This window comes from Amphiura filiformis, chromosome 13, assembly GCF_039555335.1.
Source record: "Amphiura filiformis chromosome 13, Afil_fr2py, whole genome shotgun sequence".
NCBI lineage: Eukaryota > Metazoa > Echinodermata > Ophiuroidea > Amphilepidida > Amphiuridae > Amphiura > Amphiura filiformis.
In genome coordinates this window covers 55672172-55699933 of record NC_092640.1, presented here as the reverse complement: position 1 = coordinate 55699933, position 27762 = coordinate 55672172, and the positions used below count along the sequence as shown (strand labels likewise).

General features: G+C 42.5%; 1 protein-coding gene across 1 annotated transcript in view; it reads left to right on the top strand.

Annotated features, from left to right (window-relative positions):
* Positions 1-22081: 22081 nt before the first annotated feature.
* LOC140168548 (large neutral amino acids transporter small subunit 4-like) overlaps positions 22082-27762 on the top strand; it is a 40496-nt gene continuing 34815 nt past the window's right edge. Inside the window, 2 exon segments of the mRNA XM_072191948.1 lie at positions 22082-22302; positions 25869-26060. Coding sequence (XP_072048049.1) covers positions 25883-26060 — 178 coding nt within the window. The 5' untranslated portion in view covers positions 22082-22302; positions 25869-25882.

Sequence of the window (27762 nt, the reverse complement as noted above, 5' to 3'; positions counted from 1 at the left end):
CTCTGCTACACCCACAGGGATTGCTCTAAATCAAATAAGTGTGCTTCCTTTTGCATAGGCTTATCGGACATCCACTTGAGGATTTAGAAAGTAGCGCTTCGTTTGGGTCTTCGGCACAGACAGAAGACGAAGACTAAGAAACAGAAGCCTACAGGTAAGATTGATATGGTAGGTACTAGCGCGGCCGGCAAGGGCCACGCTAAGGTAACCTCTGGGGCTCCGGTCCCGGGCAAGCAGGCGGACCCTCCGGGGACTGCTAGCGAGCCCGAAGGCCTAGCAGCCAGCGAAAGCACTGACTTAACGTCTAAGCTAGTAGCAGGCAGCAGGGCGGTACTTGCCCTAACAGGCGCGTACCAGTCTACCAGTGAGATCTCTAGCGAGTTTCTTGCAGGTGGACACCCGTCTATTACTGGCGTAACAGCGGGTCTAGCACCCGCGAAGTAGCCGGCGACGGACAGTATGCCAAGGGTACCCGGGCTTGCCTGGGTTGAATCCTAGCATACAGCGTGCAAAGCGGACCTCGGGCTTGCCTCGGCCGGTCTGTAGCACGCACGCAGCGTGCCAGTGGAACCCGGGCTTGCCTGGGTTGATCCACGCACGCAGCACGCGCTTCGTTCCCGCAAGGGTCGAATGGCGTGCATGGGTTTAGCAGAGACGATACGGGGCTAACGCCGGGTGTAGTCTTAGCAGAACCAACTGGGGTTGTCACACGGCAGCGTTCCATGGGGGGGCCTCCGAGTGAGTCCCTGGGCCTTGGAATGGCTGCCGGCTGTCCTCCGGGACTGGCTAGCGGCTATATGCGGGGTTGGGCTCGCAGTCTCTCACGGGACAGCGACCCAAGTGCAAACGGTGGCAGCTACCGAGACGAGCTACGGCTCGACTTCAGTGGTAGCCACTATGCACGCGCCCATAGCTGCCGTGAGTGGTCCGCCACACACAGCGACCTTGGGCGAGGCTCAAGAGGTTAGGGTAGGTAGTTTGAACAGCCTGGCTGATCAACAACCCACTTATGTCCTCGAGAGCCAGCAGAGCGTGGGTGATCCATTACAGTCAATGGGTCAATTACCCTCTTATGATCGATCACTATCTATTCATGGCTCCATTGATTGATACTGCTCAGCTACCCGTGATACTAGGCAAGCTCCTTTTAGCCAAGGGACAGCCAGTATAGCGGGGTACCCATACACACGGCTTGATCCTCTAGCGGGGAACGCTGTGAGGCATGGGTACAGTGGTACGCAGCCGGGAGCCCTACCGGGCACCTACGCTACAACCACGCAGGTACCGCAGTACTCGTCCTGGTTACCACAGTCTCTGTGGCAACAGCAGTACCACCAGTTGTTACCCAGCCTGGGCGGCGAGTGGCTAACCCTGATACAGCTCAGGGTAGGCCGCGCGCTGCTATGGCTAGGCGACAGCAGCGAGCGTGCGGATCCCGGGTGCTATAGCTAGCATCTCGGGGTCTAGCGGGAGTACTCCCTCTTCTGCTGGTGTTCAGTTGGCTAGCCACACGGTGGCGACACCTCCCTGTCCACCTTCAGATGCCCGTCGTCAGATCTCTTCCTCATCAGAGAGTGAGTCAGAGTCTGAAGGCGAGGGAAAGGAGTCGGAAGATGAAACCAGTAGCGACTCACAGTCTGATGAGGCTGTGCAGCTAGCTTCAGGTATCCTTCCCCCGCTTCCCCGTGAGGAACTCGCTAGCAATGGTCTGCCTGCGGACACCGCTGAGGTGATGAGCCGTGTGGCCCAAGGTTTGGGCCTGGCTTTCTCTCAGGAGGAGTCCGTTCAGGAGGACCAGGGCATCTTTTCAGTAGGATGCCCAGCTAGCGCGTCCACACAAGGGTCGCCCGCACTTGCATTCCCGGCGGACCTCAAGGGTAGGTTTCGTAGGGCTGTCAGGCTCGCTGGAGCTTCGACGCCGCGTGCTTGCACGCTTCCACTGCGTGTTTCGCAGGAGGACTACTGAAACCTACCTCAGGGTCCCTGACATGGATCCAGGCGTTGCTAGCGCCTGCCGCTAGCGGCCAAGGCGCGACGGGTCGTTCTCCCCCAGTGGGAGGAGGAGCTAAAGCTCATCGATAAGCGAGCACGCTCGCTTATCAGAGTCTCTAGCGTCGCTACCACGCTTGCCGAGCACCTCGGTAGGAAGGTAGCGAACGACCACGCGGCCACGACGGACCTCTTCCGCGAGGGTAATCGGTTAGCGGTGCTAACAGCTAACCTCAACGAGAGTTCTATGGGCCTAGCCCATAGGATGTCATCTCGCCGCCGGAGAATGCCTGTCTGTCCCTCCAGTCAACTTACGGCTCGACTTTGCTGAAGCAATGAAGAAGTCAGACTCGGTGGGACAGGGCTACTCTTTGGACAGGCCTTTTGCGCCACGGTGGAGGACCGGGCAAAGAAGGCCACCAATGAGAGCACTCTGAAGAAGTCAGAGGCTGCCCTGACCAAGGGGAAGGGCAGTAAGGCGAAGAAGAAGCACAAGAAGAAGAAGTCTTCTAAGCGTTCTTCAGCGCCAGCTCCGGCTTCAGCAGGGCCGCACCACAGACTACACCCGAGCCGAGGCTACTCCAGCACCTCCCAAAACATCTGGGAAGCGCAAGAGTAGTGCTGGATCGTATGGCAAGCCCCCTAAGAAGAGCCGTTCTTCTAAGGGTGGCAAACCAGATCGGTCCTGAGGGCACGGCGGTCGACAGTCCATGCCGGCAGGCCTTGGACTTCCACAGGGGATTCCCCTGTGGGCGGCCGCTGTGCATTACGCCCAGAGATGGCATGCCATCTCACCGGGCGCCTGGGTATTGTCAGTGGTCAGTGGGGGTTACAGGCTGGAATTTACCAGCCACCCTCGTGGCGCCTGCACGATTCAGAGGTCCACGGTAGTGCCGCCAGACGGCCCCCAGCGTCGGGCACTACTGTCAGAGGTCACTCAGCTTCTCACGAAGCAAGCGATTGTCCCGGTCTACCCCCCTTTTACCAAGGGGTTTTGGAGCACCTTTTTTCTGGCTCCAAAGCAGACCGGCGACTGGAGTCCCATTCTGAACATCAAGCCGTTGAACGAGTTCATCAGGCCCAAGAGGTTCAGAATGGAGACTCTCGCCGGTGCTAGCCTGCCCCATCAAGGGTATGTGGGCGGCATCGCTAGATCTCTCGGACGCATATCTGCATGTTCGATCGCACCTCAAGATCAGAGGTTTCTACGCTTCAAGGTACAGGGTCAAACTTACCAGTTTCGATGCCTGCCATTCGGCTTGTCCACCTCCCCCAGCGTGTTTACGCTCCTGGTCAGGGCGGTGGCAGCGTACCTGAAGCGCTGGGGAGTCAACATGTGTTGCTACCTGGACGATTGGTTCATTACGGACGCACCCACTGGAGACACAGTGTCTCGTGGAGTTAGTAGTCCGTGCGGTGCGGGACCTGGGATTTCTGATCAACGTCAAGAAATCCAATTTGGTCCCGACCTTGAGACACCACTATTCTTAGGGGCCCAGATCAACCTCAAGGAGGGATCGCGGCGCCCTCACCGAGAGGGTGACGAACATGGCGAGGTGTGCCCGACTCTTGGCGAGTCAGAGGGGCACCCGCTGTGGCATGGATGAAGGTTTTGGGCCTTATGGCCAGTATGGTAGACCTCGCACCGCACTGCCGCTTTCACATGAGGCCTATACAACTACACCTTCTAGCCTTTTACAGGCCCAGTCGTCACCCAATATCCCTCGCGGTTCGATGTCGGAGATCGCGCGAGAGGAACTCTGGTGGTGGACCCATCAGCCCAATTTGACTCAAGGTGTCAGGTTTCCTGCACCAGCGGTGCAAAGGCCACGTAGTGACGACCGACGCAGCGTCAAAGCTGGGCTGGGGGGCCACATCCACGGGACTCAGTCTCGGGCCTATGGTCGGCCCCGGAGACGGAGTTCCATATCCACCTTCTCGGACTTTGGGCAGTGGAGAGAACTCTCCAGCACTTCGAGAAGGTGATCGTGGATCTCATATCGTTGTCCAAGCGGACAACACAACCGTGGTGGCCTACCTCAACAGACAAGGGGCACCAGGTCACCACGGTTGTGCCTGCACGCACTGCGCCTGATAGGGTGGTGCAAGGCCAGGCAGATTACGTTGAGAGCGATGCACATAGCGGGAGTCACCAACATCCTCGCGGACGATCTGTCACGAGGAAAGGTGTCGGGACCTACAGAATGGTCCCTTGCTCGCAGGTCGCCCAGACGATCTTCGAGGTGGTGTACCACCCCTCGATAGTTTTGTTCGCATCTCATCGAAATCATCAGCTGCCGGTGTACTGCTCGAGGGTCGCAGACCCACAGGCATTCGCCGTGGACGCTCTGTCCGTAGACTGGGGAGGAATGACTGCTTACGCTTTCCCCGATCTCACTGCTCGCAAGGGTGGTGACCAAGATCGGGAGGGAGGATTGCAACGTCATTCTGATAGCACCGTTCTGGCGAAACACCTGTGGTTTCGACCGATGGTGGATCTACTAGCGGCACAGCCGCGAGTACTCCCCAGTTACCAGATCTACTCCGGCTGCCCGGAGGAGAGGTACCAAGTCTACCACTAGAGCACCTGCAGTTAGCTGCATGGCCCTTATCAGGGAACGTGCGGCGGAGGGAGGCTTTTCATCAGAAGCTGCTTCTCTCATCGCCAGGGGTAGACGAGAGTCTACCCTCCGTACGTATAGTCAGCGTTTGGCTCCCTACTACGCATGGTGTGATGAGAGAAATACATCTCCCACTAGAGCCCCTGTGCCTCTAGTGGCAGATTTTCTGACAGAAAAGTTCAGGTCAGGACTTCAGCAGGCAACGATAGCCAACTACAAGTCAGCCATTCTCTCGATTCATCGGGTATTTGAAGACAGGTCAACTATCAATTCAAATGGGTCCCTAAGTCTTCTACTCGACAGTATGTTCAACGAGCGCCCGCCGGAAAGGAAGGTGGTCCTCCATGGGACCTCAACACAGTCTTGGAGTATATTAAGGGTCCCCCTTTTGAGCCCCTGTCAAAAGCGACCCTTAAATACGTCACTCTTAAGGCGGCCTTTCTTCTGGCGTTGGCTTCGGGACGGCGCTGCTCAGAGTTGCACGCAGTCTCGAAGTCAGCCTCCGTATTTACTAACAACGGAGCGACGCTGTTTCTTCGCCCGGATTTCCTTGCAAAAATGAGCGAAGTACATTCCGACACTCGCCCTCTTCCTACCCAGTATTGGGCAGGGTTCGTCAATAGCCGAAGACAGGTTGTGGTGCACGGGGAGGGCGCTACAGCACTACCTTGGCCGAACACAAACCTTAAGAGGGGCTCATGACCGCTTATTTATCACCCACGCAGAACCGCACGGTCCAGCCGCTAAACAGACTCTGGCACGGTGGCTGGTCCAGGTGTTGAGTGGACTCGGGGCGGCAAAGACGCCGCCCCAAGGCCCACTCAACCAGATCTATCTCATCTTCGTGGGCCTACCATAGGGGGTCCCCATTGAAGAGATTTGTCAGGCTGTGTCCTGGAAGAACCTGTCGTCCTTTTCCACGGTTTACTACAAAAGCGTAAACCAGCGACCAGGCGATAAGTTCACCAGGGCTGTTCTGGGGAGATAACATGGTGGTTGGGTATCAGGTGTTTTGCGGACAATCAGAATTCCAACATGGTAAGAACCAGTGTTTCTATTCTTAACCACTGCACTTTCAGTTCAGGGTTTTTGTCTGTTCACGTAGTCTTTCTGTTTCCGGCCGTGAGGGGGGGGAAATAGTTTGACCTCGCGATTACCATGCTACCCACTCTCCCGATCCTTATCAGATGCTGGCCAATCTTGTACCTCCATCCGTCGGTTACTTGCTACATCGATCTTTCGGATGTTGATGCAAGAAGTATCTTAATCAACATCGGAAGCGGTAAGATCGACCGTGTACTGAGTCTAGTCCCAAACAAAAATGTTTGGTAGACTCATAACCGTGCGATCTTACCTTTCCGATGTTGATTATCCCGACCCGCCGCCCCCACAAGTTTGGCGAGTAGGGGCTGCCCAAGTCGGATAAGGGATGATTATCGTGTGTGACGTCACCGAATGGGTGAGTCCACTTTCGGGGATCGGGGTTTTGTTATTTATTCATTTATGTGGGACAAAATGACTATTGGTTTTTCCGCATCTCGGGATCGATGCAAGAAGTATCTTAATCAACATCGGAAAGGTAAGATCGCACCGGTTATGAGTCTACCAAACATTTTTGTTTGGGACTAGTCTCCTATGCAGACTGTTTGTGGTGCTTTTCATATTACAAACACTGTACAAACTCCTTGATCGTGCGAATTTGTAAAAGAGATGTTGAACTTTACTGTTTCAGTGCGGCTACAATGTTTGCTTTTCAGTGTTGCTGTGCCTTACATTCTGCAAGTCAATAGATAAAGCACCAATTGGGATCGTGCTGTAGGCCCTTACTTCTGTGCACGAGCCATGAGCAAATAGTGTCTCAAATTCTCCCAATTTGTTGGATGGCAACCCTGACTATGAACAAACATCTCACTCATTTATCACACATCTACCCAGTCACTAAACCCAATTAGTTATGTAAACATTTACTCAAGGTGAGTAGCACTTTTTCAGTGCCTGGTATATCAGGATATGGGTGACAACCCCTCTCTGAGGTGGAATGTTTTAAAATTATTGTTATTCGATTTGTAAGGAAAAGTCAGTATGTTTTGGCGTTTCAACGAATGAAATCGAGCGAGTATTACCAAAGTTATGTTTGAACTAATTATGACTTTAAAAGTTCTAGGTATAGGCCTAAATGTAACAATAATAGTTAATATACAGCATCATATGGTCAGCAGAAGAAAATTACATCACCTATGATGTCATATCAGTGTCCTTGACCGGGGTCCTTACTCCTTGACCACTGAACAGCGTGATATCATGTTGATAACAAATCTATAGAATCAAAATCTTCATCATATCACAGATTCTCAACAACCTGTGATCATATGGACCCTATTGATGTGAAAGTAGTTATCTATCATATCCTGTGTCGCTTTTATGGATAAAAATGACTCAAAATGTTATTGATGAAATGGTTGCTATCATAAACATCAGTTTTGTTTTTCAACGGGAAAAATCCGATACAAAATAAAGTTTTTAGGGTCTAGCTATAATATGAGCATAATTTATTCATGTAGGGCTTTTTTTGTAGGCCTATAATAGTATTGAACAATGTACCCCATTTGACATGCACTTATAGATAAATAAATTGTCTTACTTTATTAATTTTAAAGGTCCGTAACCCGATCGACAGCATCATCCCCCCGATTTTTTTCATTGTTGATGAGGTTTTGGTATCACATAATAGATATTATTTTTCTCATTACTATCCTGAAATTTGACGCTCCAAGTCGATGTATTTCCGGAGAAATCATGAAACACAGCAGTTTTTCCAGGCTACCAGTTGTTCGCATTTTACACGACACGGGAGTTTTGGGTAGTCATAGAATGAAATCAGAATAGATTCGGAAGTCTTCACCCCAGTACCAATTCGTCCGCAAAATTACATCAAATAGGCCCCCTAATGTCAAACTATAGATGGCGCTATAATGATATAAAACAAAAATAAAGAAATACATAAAGAGGCGAAATAAATAAGGAAACATGACCTATATTGTCAAGCATGATACGAGGAATATGAAACAAATTATGAGAGCACCTCCCCCCCCCATTAAAAAATTAGTTAAAAAATAAAACAAAGAAAAATCATAAATATGTGAAAATGTGCATCATATAGCTAAAAATAAAGAAATAATTAAGCGAAGTAAATACAGCATGGGCTATCTTGTCAAGAATGATAATGAGCGCAGTGATATGTAATGTTTTTAAGATTAATCAGTATGAATAGAGGGTATAAAAGTGTACAGGGCGAGCCGGTTTTCAGTGCCAAGGCGAACACTTCCTGTTTCCACGGGACATGCGCTTCGGCCGTTGTTTCGGGATGCCTGACCAGAATGCAATTCACGCGCACTCAGTGTATTGGCTTGCTAATATGCTAATTATTCACATTTATGCTGAAATTGTTCCCGTTTTCTCACATAGATTGATAAAGGGGACAATATTTGACATTGTATGTAAGTTTGAAGAGAATCCATATCCTAAACCGATAGGGTTACCCACCTTTAATAAAATGACACATAACTTATGTGAAGTCACTTTCTATCTTTTTATTTGATTCATAAAATTACATTCAACAAAATGATTGAAGAGAAAACACACAAGGCACTGGGCAGACTGTTATAGAATGGAGTAGGTAAGATGCCATGTCCATAGCTTCGCAGGATGGCTATACATAGCTATGCATGGCTATACATAACTATGCATGGCTATTAATACATAGCTATGCATGGCTATACATAGCTATGCATGGCTATACATAGCTATGCATGGTATTCCTGACCATAACCCATAACAAATGAGCTACAGCACCAGTGGTGCTCTTGTTTGGATAGGAAGAGTTCTTGAATTAGGGATTCAATCATGTTTCACCGTTGTTCATCACCGTTTAACAATGATGCGTTGCTAGCTACTCGCCTGCATGGTTTATGTTAGTAAGGCCACGCAGACGTGCCAAACATGAGTTGTAAACGGTGATGAACATTGAACAACGTTGAAACATGATTGAATCTCATCATATAATTCACATGATTATTTCATGCAAGGAATGTGAGTTGATCATTGCCTCTCAACCTTACAAAAAGATTGGTGATATATCTGTTGATATCAGCTACCTCCAAAATACTGAACTCAACTTGTAAGCATGTATAATCTGTCAACTCGGAAGTAAAAAGTAAATAGACCTCGGAAACTGGAGGTATGAGAATAATTATTTCAGTGCAATATGCGTGTGTAAATGCTTCTTTGGCATGCCAACTGCTGCGCGATTTGTACTTACTGAGCGCACCACAATGCGTGGCTTTTTTGTAAAACTCGCAGTGCGTGTGACGCAAAGCATCGACCCCCGATGCCACAGTTTTGGTTTCTACTTCTAGGTTGAAGCAGTATATATATACGCACAGGTTTCAGGCATGCTGAATTTTACGTGCTCACACATATGCGTGCTTGGTATAGGAAGAGTTGTTGAATTTTTATTGAATGCATTTGGCTTGATACAGCAGATACAGCATCACACTTATAGGTATAGGACTTCTTTTTTTTTTATTTGTGGATGACCAAATTGTTGAATTGTAATCCGAAATGCCATGCAAAAGTATGAAAAAAACAGCAATATTAATTATATGCCCAAATCTAATTTATTATTTCTCATGACTTAAGTTTATAGCTGTTGTCTGTCTTGTCTCAAGTTGAGAGTAACACCATGATGAATTTTGCAGTGGCAGATTTGAATCTTGCGCCCTAACCTGATCCCGCGGAGCATATACACACGCGTAGAAGGGCGATCAGTGAGTACGCTGGCGGTGTAAACGCTCTGAATCAAATCTGCCACTGCAAAATCCAACATGGCTTTACTCTCATCAGGCCCGTACGCAGGATTTTTTGAGGGGTGCTGATTTTGAAGAAAAAAAAGGACCTTTTTTTCCATTGGGGAGGGGTGATTTTGTGGTGAAAAGGGGACTTTCTTCCGGAAATTTGTACCTTTTTGACCAAAAAATCGTTAAAAACCTGATTTTTTTGCTCGCTACCCTCGCAAATTGATATTTTGGGACTTTTTGTATACTTTTGCGTACGGGCCTGCTCTCCACTTGAGACGAGACTATTATAGTGTCTCTCATTTATGATCAGTACAAAGTATGCAGCAATGCATTATGGGATGCCAGTACCTCTTCCTTGGTTACCACTCGGTGGGGTCGCAATGTTAAACACAAAGTGGTGCTTCACATAAATGTTGTTAATGTCATGACCACTATATGACCTGTCAAGGGTTCTATACTTGTTACTGCATATAAAGCAAACAATTGATGAAATATTTCTGTACAATGAAATTGTGTTAATCTAATATTTGATCAGCTTATAGAGTACCTTTACATGCAAATATTTTGTTCATAAGTGATATGTGGCATTTGTGCATGTGTGCGTGCATGCCTGACCATACAGAGATCTATGTGCTGCTAATGGATCTCATTTTGAGGCATCTGGTAAAACAATGCCCCCCCCCTTGCCAATTTTGGTATGAAATGAGCAATTTTGTCAAATTGTTACAAAAAAAGTACCCCAATTTCATCCATCTGAAGCCCAAATTTTACTTATGCAATTTCGATTACCCGCCTGAAAATGCATCGGGTACCCAGTACAAAATTACCTGAAAATGCCAGGTTTAATCTCTACCCTAACAAAGACTGTAACCTACAGTGAGATTTTCTTCATTGGAAAAAATAGGGATCTTTTGGTGACACTAAAGAGCAGGGTCTTTCTTTCAGTTGGTATGAGGCAGCACTTTTTCAGAGGGTGGGCAAGGTGGGGGGGCAAATTTTAAGGGGGGGGGCAAAAAGGCCTAAAAACTTAAATATTGGGATGGCCACCACCTCACAGGGGGGGGGCAAGACTTTTGACAGGGGACAGCTCCCTTTGCCCCACCCTTGGCTAAGGCAGAGAGTATAGCCCTTGTTTGTGAGAGACAAGAGTTAAAAGTGTCTTGTTTCTAATAACAAAGAGCAGGGTTCCTCAAATAGATTTGTTGAAGCGCCACATGCGTCACAGCCATCGCGGTGCTTTAGCACCGCCGGGGGGTGTCCCCCTTTGAAGCTATCAATTTTTTTAAATTTGAGGTGCAAATGATGCCATTTGGTGCAATATTTTGTACTATTTTAGCCTGTCTTTACAAGGAGAACATGGGAATTTATTCATTTATTTATTTTGTATTTTTAATCTAAACGGCGCCGCGTGCCACTCGGAAAGCCACGGCGCGCCTCAAGTGGCGCGCGCGCCGCTATTTGCGGACCCCTGGCTTAGAGTATTGTATTTCATATTTCACCATCAACTGAAGCTAAGATCTATAAGAAGAGCTATTGGAATTCAAAGTGATTCCTCAAAGAAGAAGAAGACCTCAAGTTTGTGGTTACCACCTTGACAGAGCCTACCAGGTTATCACTCTAGTGAAAATCAAGTGATTCCTCCAAGGAGTAGAAGACCTTCAGTTTGTGGTTACCACCTTGACAGAGCCTACCAGGTTATCACTCTAGTGAAAATAAGTGATTCCTCCAAGGAGTAGAATACCTTCAGTTTGTGGTTACCACCTTGACAGAGCCTACCAGGTTATCACTCTAGTGAAAATCAAGTGATTCCTCCAAGGAGTAGAAGACCTTCAGTTTGTGGTTACCACCTTGACAGAGCCTACCAGGTTATCACTCTAGTGAAAATCAAGTGATTCCTCCAAGGAGTAGAAGACCTTCAGTTTGTGGTTACCACCTTGACAGAGCCTACCAGGTTATCACTCTAGTGAAAATAAGTGATTCCTCCAAGGAGTAGAAGACCTTCAGTTTGTGGTTACCACCTTGACAGAGCCTACCATGTTATCACTCTAGTGAAAATCAAGTGATTCCTCCAAGGAGTAGAAGACCTTCAGTTTGTGGTTACCACCTTGACAGAGCCTACCAGGTTATCACTCTAGTGAAAATCAAGTGATTCCTCCAAGGAGTAGAAGACCTTCAGTTTGTGGAATCGAAGTGATTCCTCAGAAGTGGACCACCAGCAATTTGTGGCTACCACCTTGTCAGAGCCTACAACTCTAGTGGAATTGAAGTGATTCCTCAAAGAAGAAGAAGACCTCAAGTTTGTGGTTACCACCTTGACAGAGCCTACCAGGTTATCACTCTAGTGAAAATAAGTGATTCCTCCAAGGAGTAGAAGACCTTCAGTTTGTGGTTACCACCTTGACAGAGCCTACCAGGTTATCACTCTAGTGAAAATCAAGTGATTCCTCCAAGGAGTAGAAGACCTTCAGTTTGTGGTTACCACCTTGACAGAGCCTACCAGGTTATCACTCTAGTGAAAATAAGTGATTCCTCCAAGGAGTAGAAGACCTTCAGTTTGTGGTTACCACCTTGACAGAGCCTACCAGGTTATCACTCTAGTGAAAATAAGTGATTCCTCCAAGGAGTAGAAGACCTTCAGTTTGTGGTTACCACCTTGACAGAGCCTACCAGGTTATCACTCTAGTGAAAATCAAGTGATTCCTCCAAGGAGTAGAAGACCTTCAGTTTGTGGTTACCACCTTGACAGAGCCTACCAGGTTATCACTCTAGTGAAAATCAAGTGATTCCTCCAAGGAGTAGAAGACCTTCAGTTTGTGGTTACCACCTTGACAGAGCCTACCAGGTTATCACTCTAGTGAAAATCAAGTGATTCCTCCAAGGAGTAGAAGACCTTCAGTTTGTGGTTACCACCTTGACAGAGCCTACCAGGTTATCACTCTAGTGAAAATCAAGTGATTCCTCCAAGGAGTAGAAGACCTTCAGTTTGTGGTTACCACCTTGACAGAGCCTACCAGGTTATCACTCTAGTGAAAATCAAGTGATTCCTCCAAGGAGTAGAAGACCTTCAGTTTGTGGTTACCACCTTGACAGAGCCCACCAGGTTATCACTCTAGTGAAAATCAAGTGATTCCTCCAAGGAGTAGAAGACCTTCAGTTTGTGGTTACCACCTTGACAGAGCCTACCAGGTTATCACTCTAGTGAAAATCAAGTGATTCCTCCAAGGAGTAGAAGACCTTCAGTTTGTGGAATCAAGTGATTCCTCAGAAGTGGACCACCAGCAATTTGTGGCTACCACCTTGTCAGAGCCTACAACTCTAGTGGAATTGAAGTGATTCCTCCAAGGAGTGGAAGACCTTCAGTTTGTGGAATCAATGTGATGCCTCAGAAGTGTACTACCTGCAAATTGTGGCTACCATCTTGAAAGAGCCTACCACTATTGTGGAATTGAAGTGATTCTTCCAAGGAGTAGAAGACCTTCAGTTTGTGGAATCGAAGTGATTCTCAGAAGTGGACAACCTGCAATTTGTGACTACCACTCTAGTGGAGTTGAAGTGATTTCTCCAAGGAGTGGAAGACCTTCAGTTTGTGGAATCAAAGTGATTCCTCAGAAGTGGATGACCTGCAGGTTGTGGCTACCACCTTGACAAAAGCTACCACTTTGAGTGGAAGACCCCCGGGGAAGACCTTCAGTTTGTGGTAACCACTTTGACCATGGAAATAAGAGACATACTTGCAAGAAAGTTGAGTTTTGATGAAGGAGCAGCCGTGTGAATGCACTGAAAGATCCTGCTTGAAGAATTCATTTGTGATATGATGATTAGGCCACAAGTTTGTGGTAGCATATTTGAGACAGACGGCTAGCCGATTTGCAGACTGCGACCAGTGAACTGGACAAAAGTTGAAGGTTGCTGAAGATTATCAAGGTATGTATTTTATTGTGTTTTTATTGTCTAAAGTTTGAACAATTCTTTGCAGTAGTAATGAGCTAGTTTGAAATCCAGTTGAAATCCATACACCCTATGGAAACATATCTTTATTCTCTCACACAGGGGGTATAGATTTCAAATGGTGTTACCCATTCAGGTAACCCCATTTGAAATTCACACTCCCTGTGTGGGAGATTAAGCTCTTGTCTTTCAAAGGGGTGTGAGGAATTCAATTGGAATAGCCCAATGTTTTGTAGAGATTTGCTTTATGATGAAGGGGGGGGGGGAGATCCAGGGAGCAGGCCTACCCAGGGGTCCATACTTAATACATGCAAACACTGCCTATTATGGGACTATTTTTGCTGCTGTGCACCCCTGGTCTAAGATTTATACATAAGCCCCGGATTTAGGTTTAACAAAGCGGGTTTTATCTGATGCAAGTCCAGTTCATTATTGGCTGTAAAATGAAAAACAAGAGGCCAGATAAGAAGGAGCTTGTCCACTTACGCATTTAAAAACATACAACAGTATATTCAAATTAATACACCTCTCGCTGGGAGCCAACAAAGTTGCTTGCAGCTTGAAATATTTCAGTTGCGTGATTGCATTTGGATGCAGGAAAAAAAAGCAGCCAAGTTTTGAAGGTGCTAAAAAAATTCATTGATACGAGTTGTATTTGCTCTCTATTATTTTCCATATTGCATTTCTTGGACTGCAAAAACTGACAAACAAAATGGAAAGTTTTCGCATATTTACTCATCTCTGTCAACATGCAAAAACTTTTAAAAAAAGAGTAAAATTTCTTGGAATTTGGTCTGGCTCTCATCCTCATACATTAATATATGACTGGCAGTATGAGGGGACTAACAGACAGGATATTTCAGTCACAACTTTTCACTTCTACTGTCTAGTCTGGGGAATGGTGTCTTAATTTGCTGCAGATTTCAAAGAAATCACTATAATTATCACAACGGTGATACTGAATCACATCCAAATTTCTTTTTTCAAAGGTCCAAAAAAATCTTTTCAATACCAATTGTATGTAGACCCAACCTAGCCCAAGACCCCTTCTTGAATTACAGTGGTGGAAACCGGAGTGGAAACTAGGAAAACTTCTACCCCCATCTCCCCAGTCAGAAAATATTAAGTTATGTCCCTCCTCCCAAAACAATTACGTAACTCCTTGGTAACTGGATCACACAGCTTTTGGGATTGCTTGTTGCGATCATTTCGATCGTGGTGCAGAAGTCAAAAGTGTGATCCAGTTGACATAGTGATAATCGGATTACACATAACACTTCGCTGGCGAATTTTTAAACACCATTGAACATAAGTAAGTTGAGAAATTGCAGGATTTTGTATAACATTACCAAAATAAAATTACACTTTGTATTTATTGTTGATATACCTATTTTTGACTAAAAAATTGCTACATTTAAAAAATCAAGAGTTTTGTTTAGCATCACTAAAATAAAACCAAAATTTTATTTGTTTTGCGATGTTATTGATAACCTATTATTCCTTTTATTATATCAATGTCAAATAACAAAGGATTATATATAGGTTATCAGGGTAGTACCAACTTCCTATGATATGATATGATATGATATGATGGACCTGGAGAACATATTGTACGATTCCCATGATGCATTTCTCACATTTAATTTCCTGTACTGATTTGCTGTCTAGTGCAACTTGGGTTGATAGTGACGAAAAGTATTTCAATGAACAGAGCACATCCAGATCTTGCAAAATGTGTTTATTTTTTTACTATCAACCCATGTTTAGACTGTCTACAGAGTGTCCCTGAAAGAACTGTATCTTCCGAATTTTAATTGTATTTTAACGCCACTACTAAACAACTAAATAACCGGGTGGTTGAGGAATAAACCAGCTGCCATACTTTTTAAATTTTGACAATTGACCGTTTGTGAAATATAAGAATTTTACGAAACTCCCTCATTTTCAAACCTTTCCACAGATTTAAATGTCTTTTGCCAATGATAGATATTTCCGGGAGATATTTGATTACATGGAATGGATTGAAAATGAGGTAGTTTTGTAAAATGCTTTTATTTCAAAAACAGAGCAGTCAATTGTTAAAATTCAAAAAGTTTGTGAGAGCTGATTTTCTTCAACCACATTGGTTATTTAGGTATGACGCGGAGTACGGTTTTGTTTATGTGTTAAAATACCCAAACAATTCGGTTTCCAACCATACATTTCTTTTTGGGACACCCTGTATTCTCAAAATGCAAACAAAGGGAGCCTGTCCAAATGTAATGGGAGTGTAATGGCTATGTATAATGTTGCAAAGGATTCTGGGAAGTGAAGTATCTTCTCTATGATGGACCTGGGAATGAATGGACCATGAGTCCAAATCTAAGATGATAACATGACAACAACACATTGACATGTATAATAACATCCTTAATACTGCTGTGATGTGATTTACAGGTGTCAAGAAAGAAAAGTGCAGTGCTTTGTAGTGCGCTACACATAGACACAACGCTTAGATGTTGATCCACAAGCCTCAGCACACTTTGGTGTCGCTATATAACCACTATCATTCCATTAACGTTTAAACAACAACACAGGGACTTGCAGCTAAGAAGAGCACACCCTAGACATTCCACAATTGATCTTCGCAGCAAGGATCAGCTTCCTTAGTTTTGATGAACTATCCATGAGAATGAACTAAACCACTGCCAGGGTTCGAACCCGCAACCTTTCGCACCATAGTCAAATGCCTTATCGCTTGATCCAACTTGACCGTTTGTCAAAACTTACAAAAGCTTACATCTTCCTTTGGTTTTAGGCCCAATTTTCCTCATTTTTGCCCATTTCAACATTAATTAATTTTGCACATTTCGTTCCCAGCCACTGAGGGAAAATAAAATCAATTTTCCAGACAGGAAAACTCACAGAATTTGAGAAAAACAACCAAAAACTCTTAAGCATTTGAGTGGCCCAAGAGGGCTATTATTTTTCACTTGATTCAGCACCCCTCCAAATGGTGAAGTCCACATTATCTTGTGTAATATCTCATGTAATTTTGAAATTTGTCGGGGGAAACATCTGGAAAAACTTTTGTTCTTGTGAAATGCTGTGAACCCTGTGGTAAGATTGGTGACAACATCAGCAATGTCTTTCATATGGTCCATTCACATATCCACAATCATGTATGAATCACAGTAAATTCTACCTAGTAAACTTGTTACCTCAATACCATTCACCCCTGTGCATGGATTCATTCATAAAATACAATGCAGTATTTCAACATCAGAGAATGAGTGTTTGCCTTGCAATTCATACTTGAAGTAGTTTTTTTTCCTGGAAAGGTCATTTATAGTAGCTGCTTTTTGTGAGATTCTGTTGAAAATTGATTTTGGCTGGTGCGCCCTCTATCACACCTTTCATCGACTCACTCAATCCCACTGAAAATTGATTTTGGCCGGTGCACCCTCAATCACAACCATCATTGAATGAATCAATACCACTGAAAATTGATTTTGGCGGTGCGCCCTCAATCACCCCCGCCCTCAATCACCCACTTCATTGAATCACTCATACTAAAAAGGGTAAAAAGTGATGGAAAGTTTGAACATCTTATTCTGAGTTTGTGCCGGAAAACCACAAAGGTCATGTGAGGTCAAAGGTCAGGTCAAATTTGAAGTTGCTCCGATTGGGCTGTAACTTGGGGAAAATGATCCCTGACTCTAGCATGAGGCAAAAGCCGGGTGGAAAATAAAGAAGATAATTAAATATCCAACCCTAACACTAAATACGGCGCCTCCGCCTAATGAACTTCCATTGGTTGTGCATGGATTTTGATTAATTTAAAAATTGAATTACACTTTTCTAGTAGAATTCCACTCCAAGCAGCCATTACAGTTTTATGTTTTGAAGTGGAGATCTCATTTATCATATTTATATTTATATTATGAACTGTTTGATTTTGGTGCCAGGAAGGTCAAGGGTCAGTCAGACCATATTAATTACTGGTAGGTTGACTCATCCCATACACATAGTATGTTAATGAGGTCATGAATAATTCATAAGCTTATTCATGACATGGTTCAATATAAAGTGCTCTTGACTTCATTTCTATGTACAATGCCCATGATTAATAGCAGAGGCATGGGACATTCTCAATTCAAAATACTGTGTTCCCTTCTATACTGCGCCAAAAAAGTATCCTTATACTTGGGAGAAAAATCCTAATTTTAAAACTAAACCATATTTTGGTAAATTTATTTGTGTAATACTAATAAAATAATAGATGTACTCCAGCATATTATGACACCCCATTGAATCCAATGTGACTTCAAGAAGCAAAGTTGCAAGCATTTGATTAGAGCGAAGGTCCAGTTTTAAAAGTGACACTCTAGTCGGAGAGTGGTGAATAGCTAATTTATGGGTACCTTTGATTTAAAACAAAAGGAACAAAAGAAAACTGAAACAAAAGAAATGACAAATAAAATGAGAGTTATGAAAAGTACAGAGAAGTAAAAACTGAAATAAAAACTGCTTTAAATAAAGCTTCATTGTCTCTTTGTTGCTTGTGTTGGAATCTTTTTGCGCCTTGTATCTAGGCCAGTTTGTCACTTATAAAACTGGACCTTCGTCTATTCAATTGCTTATAATTTTACTTCTTGAGGTCACATTAGATTCAATGTGGTGTCATATGTGCAGGATTAGATAGTGCATCTTTTCATTTCTTTTAATTTACCCCAATATGGTTCGGTTTTGAAATCATGAAATTGTGATTATTTTTCCAAGTGTAAAGATACTTTTGGTGCAGTAAAAAGATAATGGTATTCATCCCTTCATCCAGGCCCATACACAGGATTTATTGGGGGTCCAAGACTTCAAAAAAGTGGTCCTTTTGTGAATGAAAAGTGCGCTTGTGCAGATATTTTTATAAAAAGTGGACCTATTAAACCCCTAAATACAGGGTGTCCCAGAAAAAATTACCGAGTGAATATAATTGAACGTAAGTCGAGAAATAGACATCAGAATCAAAAAATTTAAAATGTAGCGCATAGCCCATTTTATTCTGCATCACATACGAAAGTTTCATTTGATTCGGTTTACTGGTTGCGAAGAAATTAACGATTACATAAAGCGCGCATCAATGCAGTTCATTCCAAGTTTGATCAACAGGCGCTTTTTTATACTCGCTCACAGCTTCCTAAAGTTTGTGTATCTCATTAAATTAAGCCCACGTTATCTATTTTATAATCCGACGGTGTTATGTTTTTCATGCTTTCACTGAAGATGAATAACATTTATAACAATGTGTCCCAGAAAACTTTGATTTCTTCAATTAGAAGCTTTCCAACTTTAATTCTTTAAGTTGTGCAAATATGTTATAATTTTAACTTTCCCAAGAACATTTGAGTCAAAAATGACAATAATCAAGTGCTTTACTTGTGATTTTTGATACCATGCAACAATAATGTTGAAGTTTTTAAAGATTTAAACTTTACAATTTCTTGGAAATATTCCAAAAACATTAATGTGTGTGAGAAATTTTTTAAGCAAGCTGGAATTCTTTATGCAATAATTCTTTATGCAACATTTATATCAAGCATACCGAGCATCATCTTACATGCAAGCTTTCACTTTCAATATCGTGCAGGTTTTCAAATTTGAACAAAACCTAATTCAGTGTTTTGCAAGAAACTGATTGTTTAAAAAGAACAAAAACGATTTCACAGAACAAAATATGAAGCCCATTGACAGTTTTACTGATTAAAATTACTAGTTCGTTGCATTTTGTTGAACGATCTTTCTTTCAAACTTGGAATGAAGTGAATTGACGCATGCGTTATGTAATCGCTCATTTCTTCGCAATCAGTCAACCGATTCCAATATAATTGGCGTATAAGATGCAGAATAAGATGGACTACAAGCTGATATTTAGATTTTTGTATTCTGATGTCTATTTCTCGACTTACGTTCAAATTCATTCGCCCGGTAATTTTTTCTGGGACACCCTGTATAGCCCTTTTAATGGATTTTTTGTCAATTTGTCTCCACTTGGACCTTTTTATTGGAAACAATAGCAAAGGTGGATCTATGTGGATGGGGAGGGGGGCACAGCACCACCTGCATACAGGCCTGCCTTCATCATGAGCCTCATGGAAGAACAGAGGATACCTTAAAACATACACTGAATGAGGAACCCCAGAGGAGGAACCCAGGCAAAAGAAGAAATGAAACGAAATAAATCATTAATTTTGAAATAATCTTTTGTTAGACATAATGTGAATCAACTTGCAGATAATATGGGTCAGGGTCAGAAAATCTCCCACCATCATCACCATCATCATTCGGCTGTGGAGCAGGCGACCACAAGTTTCCTCCAGCTACATCGGTATTGACCCAGTATGCTGTCCATATCTCCCAGAAGACCCAAGCTCGAGTATCGAGCCTCTGCCACTGCCCATAATACAGGACCATATCCACAATCTGAGGCACAGTGGGCGGCCTTTGGCCTCGATGTCCCTGCTACGCGCCTCTTATCACCTCGGTACTGCATGCCTCGGTATTGTCGCTACGCGCCTCTGCTCGCGCTAGTGGGCTCGCTGTCCAGTTGGACATCACAATTGGCCTTTGGCCTGTAAAAAATAAAGAAAACATCAAAAGCAAAAAAAGAGACCTTGGGGTGGCAAAGGGGCCCATGCGTTCATTTTACCCCAGGCCCGTAATAGCTCTTAGTGACGTGGCACTGGTGTGGGGAGCCAATGACTGGAAAATCCACACCATCTTTTCCTTTACTTAGGAAGCTGGCATTTTCTTTGGAAGGGGGGTCCCAAATTTACAAAAAGTCAGGCTAAAATTGTAAAATGAAATCAGTCTTTTTGAATAAAATAAACACTATCTGTGGTCATCTTGCGACTCCCTACATTTTGGTTAATATCAAAATTTTATGGCCCCTCCTATTTTTCCCATGTATTTGGGACCCCCTTCTGAAGAAAATCCCCCAAGTATTTCTTCGTAGCCAGGCCCGTATGTAGGATATCATAAGGGGGCGATTTTGTGAAAAGTGGACAAAATTTTGACTTTTTTGTCCAAAAAAGCGTAAAAAACCTGATTTTTTTTGGGACTTTTTGCATACTCTTCCAAATTTCCAAAAAAAGGCTATAGGGAGCCTATGGACGCGGGAAACTGGAGACAAATTTAAAAAAAAAAATCCTTATTCATCATGCAGAAATTAGGCTGACAAACAAAATGCTCGATTGTTTACGACTCAAATCCGACCCAGCCCCTTCGGCTGCGGAGGAGACTAAGTCCTTATTTACCTATTGCGTAATATGAACAGTTATATTCTGGATTATTGATCTTAGATTATAACGGGACCTATTGATAAGATCAAGCATCTTTTGAAGTTTCTTGAAGTGGAACACGAGTGTTATTGTACATAAACTCATTGATAATTCTTTTGTCTAGTGGTCATTGGAAAAAAAAGCTGCTCTAACTTTCCTGCTCTGATAAATAAACCATCTTATCTGTGGAGCTGGTCTGACCATCGGAACCAATACTCCTGAAGGCAAAATGAGAAAAATTATAGGCAAAATCGAGAAATATTTGTTCCATCTTTGAAATTGTAGGCCTACTATTACAGATATTGGAACACATATCTGCGATACTACTATGTAGCTTGTAGGCCTATATTTCGCGACAGCATGAAATTTCAGCTTGTCAAAAAAATATTTATTTTATTATTTTAAAAATGTTATCAGTATTTTAATTTTTGATTTTTTTTTAAAGAATACAAATATGGATTATCGCCATTCTGGTAATTTATGACACAAAGCTCATTCCTGCAAAATAATTTCAGATTGTAAATTATTTATAATTGATCCGACATGGATTTGCATCCATTTTATTTTTAAATTATGATCATTTTATTATTGCATGCATTTTATAAATAATATATGGCGTAAGATTTTGACACAATCTGCTGTAATTATTTTTGTTTGTCATCTCTCTCTGTTCTTTCTTGCATAAATCGATGTAATGAGATGTATCGGCTGAGAGAAAAAGAAGGCGGTGCTTCGTGCTTGTTATGATAATTGGCCGCACTGACCCGCACCAAAATTAAAATCACCAGGCAGATTTTACTATAATGATGCTGCTTCTGAATATTAATGAATTTTCTGCTCCGTGTATCCAGGGTGTGATTCCCGTGTGTGATTAAGAAATGCTTGAAATTTGGATGCAAGATATTTGCTCTTCTAAAACAACAGCATGATTTTCCTTTCCCCAAAATAATGTTATATTTTGGGAGTGCCCATGCCAATAGATAAATTTCGCGATTTCGTCATTTCACATCTTTGTTGACGATTTCGCAATGATGTAATCGTTATGGTAAACATGGCAAGTGAAAGCAAGAGCGAACTACTTTCACTAGGTACTTCGTACCTTCATGCGTATAAAAATAATAAGAATACAAAAAATACAGACCAAATATATCACAATTTGACCTTTTAACACGTTTATCAAACAAATTGTTTACCTAAATTATCAAATCGGTTGTAAACCAACAAGAAGAAATGCTAATTAATTTCATTTTATGCTTGTTTTTTAAGCTCATCATTATCACACACCCCTATTTTGTATAATGGACGAGGCAATCAGCTCAGCTGATCGGTATCAAAGGAAACAATGGGAGAACAGCTGATTGCAAGGCCGAAGTGTTGGTTGTTTGCGGAACAGCTTCGATCACTGCTCAAGAGCGATCTGTCAAGTCAAGACCTGTTTCTCTGGTCGGATTTTACATCAAAAGATAGCAAAGTTACTGGCTGGATCAGGCGAAATAGAGCTATTTCTGCTCTATTACAGAGCTATAAACATATGAGAAACGGATATATTTTCTTTTGGAAGGATACCTTTGAAAGGTGAGAGAATTCATATTTTTTTACTCGGTGTAATTTTTTTCTGCAGATATTTTATTGTCATCGAGTTGATCACCATTTCGGTTGTATAAATGACTTTATTTGTTTCGACGATTTTAGCACGTGTACGAAAACTTAATTGATTATGTGTTTAATATTGATGGGACATTCATCAACTACTGCAGTATGATTTTATTTGGATTATTTCATCGGTCGATCACCTCGATCCTGGATTTTTTTTGACACCACGCACGCACCCAGCAGCACCAACTACCAGCACCATTGAGCACCCATCTGGGCGCCACGGCAAAACTTCGGAAATTTATACATGTACGCGTTTGCTGGAATATTTTTCTTCATTGGCAAGTTGGAATATTTCCCTCCTGTAATGATTGTTATTTTCACATGATGAGGCAGTAATTGTTGAACTACTAATTTTTATCAGTTGCATAATTAAATATTCAATTTAGATGTGTGCACACCACTGTGGCGCCGCACAGTTCTTGGGAGTTCATGGAGACAGAGGCATGGTGGAGACCATAGTCGGACCACTTGTTCTTGCAAAAGCAAAAATTCTTGGACTGAACCTCATGTTACAACCACTATAATTATGCGAAGATGAATATATGACCTTGTTGGAAGCTGCTTAGCTAATGGCATGAATCTTAATCTCATAATTAGCTGATGTTTACTGCATCTTGATTCACTGAGATGAGACCATAAAATCTAATTTGCAAGTCAATTTGGAAAGAAGATAATTGGAGTACCCACGTTGTCGCCCTGATGTCACCAAGCCTTGACTACCAGACATGTGGCAGAAAGCATGGATATGGGATAGGCCCATGCCCATGTATCATTGACATTGGGCATATAGTTCATTTCAAGATTCTTCTCAACAAACCTTTTTTATTTTCAAGTCCATTTAAAAATTGTTCTTTTTCAAATGTTTTCTTTGGCTAACTAATATTGAGCAACTAGCATTGTCTTTTAAAACGTGAGGCTTGGTATCCCTTTTCTATAGCTCAGTTACGGATGATTTGGATTCATGTCCCAATAATGGTTGGAGCAACAGGCCTCGGACTACCCATCTCTTTCTCTTTAGCCTGACCCGAGGTACTCCCACCACTTTCACTCGGCCGATTCCCAATGACTTCACATATTTGCCGTCATAGTGAATATGTCACTCATACCTTTAGTTACTGGTCTTGCTTTGCACACCTGTACCTGTTTGCAACCCATTAACATGAACCAGTTGACCTGGCAACTAGCAATTTTGATGTCACACTACAATTAGAATAGTGAGAATGGAACAATTAGGGCTGTGATCAGGCTACCCTTCTCTTCTTTACCTACATGAAGCCAAATAACTTCTTTGTTCATCTTCTCTCCTTTTTCCTTTCCTTTCTGATAGCCAAAAAACCATTATGTTTAGCATTTTTAAGGTCAAAAGAAAATCGGAAAAACTGATTTTGAGTATAGTTACTAAAAGTTTGAAATGCAAGTTGGGACTGGCAAATTATTCATCACTCAAACATCCCAAGCCATCCCACATCAATTGCTCAGATATCAGACCATACAGCTAAGCTGAGTCACGAGTTGTTTATGATTTCGCAACCCTTTACAGCTGATTGTACTATGCCATGCTTGATTGCCTGCAGAGAACGACCAACTGTCAGCATCAGAATGGCTTCATTCATAGCCTGCACTGAGCTGCCAGCTCCACTGATCAATAGAAAGCTAGCAATAATAAAGCTGTTTACTAAAACTCCATGGAACCAAAGTTGTTTGTCCGGATTGCCTAATATAAGACCAGTATGTGGAAATGAAAAGGTTTCGCTGAAAAAGGAAAATTAATATTTTGTTGGGCAGAGCATAGAGCAGAGTGAAATAAATTGTATGGATTTGATGCTAGAATTTGCAAGAAAAGTAAATTGGACAACCATTAATTTGGTATTCACAAAAAATTGTTACATGCAAACAAAGAGTATTTTCAATAGAAAGGCGAGTTAATTTACTGAAAACTGTTTACCTGTTAAAATTACACCTACATGTACATGTGAAAACTATGATGCCAGAACCGAATATAGCATGACAAAACTGACTAGATCTGGTTACAGATCTGGACCTAGCCGGGGCCGGAAATGCCAGTCTTAACTTAAAGTTTGACCTTTGACTGGCTACACCATTAATGGTGCATCACTGTAGCATGTAGGGGCTTTATCCGTCTTCCATAGGCTGAGATACAGCTACATTTGCGTATTTTTAAACATTTTTTGGCAAGTTTGACGTTTTGACCTCCTTAATGACCTTTGACCCCAATATAAAAAAAAACCTCATATACACCGAGAAAATGCATTGTTACAGTTTAAATTAAAAAAATCTATTATGCTTAGTTATGGAGATAAAAATTCTTGAAGTTACTTAGCGTAAAACCGGAAATGACGTCTAAATGGCCTTTGACCAAAATAATACAAATACCATGCATACATCGGGTAATACTAATGCATATATGAAGTTTATGTCACTCTGGTCTGGTTACGTTTTGAGATAAAAAAAAATGAACATATTAATGATTTTTGGTTTTTGACCGGAAGCGACCCCTTATGACCTTTGACCCCAAAACAGTAGACACCACAAAGACCCTGGTTAGTAGCAAGGCATGTGTGCTAATGACAGCACTCTGCTATGTAATTTGTAAAAACAGTGATTTTTTGAATATTTTTAGCTTTCAGACCGGAAATGACCCCCTTAATGACCTTTGACCCCTTATCTGTGAACACCCTATAGACACAGACCAAAGTCAAGTCACATGACCTAAGCATGTCACCATCACATGTTATTTGTGGAAGAAGAAGCATTTTAGAGTAAAAATCACATTTTTGCCATTGTGAGCAGGTCAAAGGTCAAATGGAGTTCAATGTCATGTCATATGTGGGGACATGGTCAGTGGTGTTTGTGACTAAGTATGGTCAAAATCGGTCAAAGCATAACATAGCTAGGCGAAACGTGGCAAGTCACGCACGTGTTGCCAGAAGAAGAAGAAAGAAAGATCCGATAGCATCACAGGACCTAGCCGGTGTCCCGGCTAGGTAAATACTCCAAACAGAAACACTTCGGTACAGAGTACACTCAGTACAGTATATCATTCAAACACTATTGACTTGCCCACCAGCAACCCCTGCAGTCAGTGCACCATGCCAAAGTGACCAGGCCTTTATATGCTTAACGAAGCAATATTTTAATACCCTTGCTAACCCAGAATAAACCATCACACCCAGGATCAACTTTAACTTCAGTGTAGTTCAATCAGCATTGAATTCTTTGTTCATAATGAGAAAGGTATTTTATCCTTCCAAGTAATTATAAATGTGATATTTTGTTGGTACAATTACTGAACAGGGTGCAACTTGCTAGACTTGAGTCCAGTCCTCATTTACGGGGTTAAGGGTTGGGGTAGGGCAGTCTTGTAATAAGACTAGTATAGTTGCACTCTGTTTAGTAATTGCTCCATTTTGTCTTTAAAAAAAGGTATATAGTTACACACGATCTTTTTATCATCCTTTGCATAGGTAACAGAGTCAAGATGGGGAAATGCGGATGCGGAGGTCCGACGCTGGAAACGGCCAAGAGGCGGAAATACTGGCTTGTATTTACCATGATCATAGAAAACTTATTCTTCTCAGCTGTATTACTAGGATGGAGTTCATTATTACCATTATTATTAGAGGAGGGATTCTTTAGCAATCAATGTATTGAAAATGGTAAGTGTGTGTAACTCTGTTGGCAGTGGCGGTGCCACGAGGGGGCAAATGCCCCTAGTCAAAACTCTTGCCCCCTATTTTCCCCCAGTCAAAACACCGCATAAGTACGAAAAATTTCACTTTTTACGACAATTTTGGGCAACCATGCCCCCCTCGAAATCAAATGGTGCGCCCCTGTTTGCCACCACGAAACAATTATTTCATCATTTTGTGACACTATTTTACTGGACATTTGGGTGCAAAGAGAAAATCCATTGATTTCACTGTGACAAATAACACACTCCAGAAATCATTTGTACATTTATCAGTGTGATGAGTGGATTGGTTGGATGCTACATCATGATTAAAACTAACACCTGCTTATCTATGCCATTGTTCTGTGAATATTAATTAGAGATAGGCCTAATAAAGTCCGAATTTCAATATGATAACAGGCATTAATCTCATTTCAGTTAAAATGTCAGTATTAATTTAAATTGTGTTCTAAATGTCAGAGTATTAATTTTATTGTGTGTTCTGTTTAGACATAGGTATTTGTTTGATGAACCAAAGCTATAAATATAAAATAGGTAAACTTTATTATAGCCAAATTCTGAAAGTATTTGTGGTATTTTGTCAACGTCATTTAAGATTTCAAGAAATCCTACCAACAAAAGTCTAAGGGCACGGTGGCTCAGTGGTTACGGCCTTGGACTCCTAATCTGAGAGCTTGCTCGATGTGCGTGGGTTCGATTCCCCGTCCCACCACCGTGTTGCGCCCTTTGGCAAGGTGCTTTGCCTCGCTTGCCTCACCCACCTAGGTGCAATGGGAAGCTGTTAGGGGGTAGTCACAGTCCTTGTACTGATGAACCCTGCGCCATTTGTAGGCTGCAAACGTGGTTCCGAGTGACATATTCAAATGAGGGCGGAATATGTGTAAAGCGCTTTGAGGCTGTTTACGGCATAAAGCGCTATATAAATATCTACTTTTTTTATATGTCGCTGTCTGATGTTATAGGCCCCATTTCAAGTGAAATTCATTTTTCCATAGCAACTCGTCTCACGTGTTCAGGACAAGAAGCGCTTCCATGCGTAAACCGTGATGTGATAACCTGTCATTGCTCCATGCTCCCATGTAGTGCATGTCGTTTGGCATAAAACCAGTCTAATCATGGGATGATTTGTTGACAAGTTTGTTTGTTTGTTTGCGTAGTTGCCTGCGTGACGGATTCAACGATACAGTATTCCATTTTTGTATACTTTCAAGTTGAAACTGATAACAAATGTCAGTCCAAAGGTTCCAAAGACTAAAGGTTATCATATTTTTAAGTTTCAATTTATCTGTCAACAGCAGTCCCTTATGCTTTGCGCACTGGGCCATAGGCTTCAACATAAAAAGGCCCAAATTTTGTAATATTTTTAATTTTTCACACTAATATCAATCTACATTAAGAACCACTGAACCACTACTAGGCTTGTCTGTACTCATTTAAAGTATTTTTCATGCTGATTCCAAATATGGTCATGAAAATACACAATGCTGAAATGTTTTGAATATTCAAATAAACTTGTCGTCTGCGCTCGACCCTCGTGTGGAGAGGAATAACTGCGTAACATGCATTTTAAAACAGATGACTCCACGTTCAGCTGTCATTCAAAAAGTACGCAAATATTGATTGTCCCAGCTGTTAAAAATAATGTACCAGTAGTCCAGTACATTGAT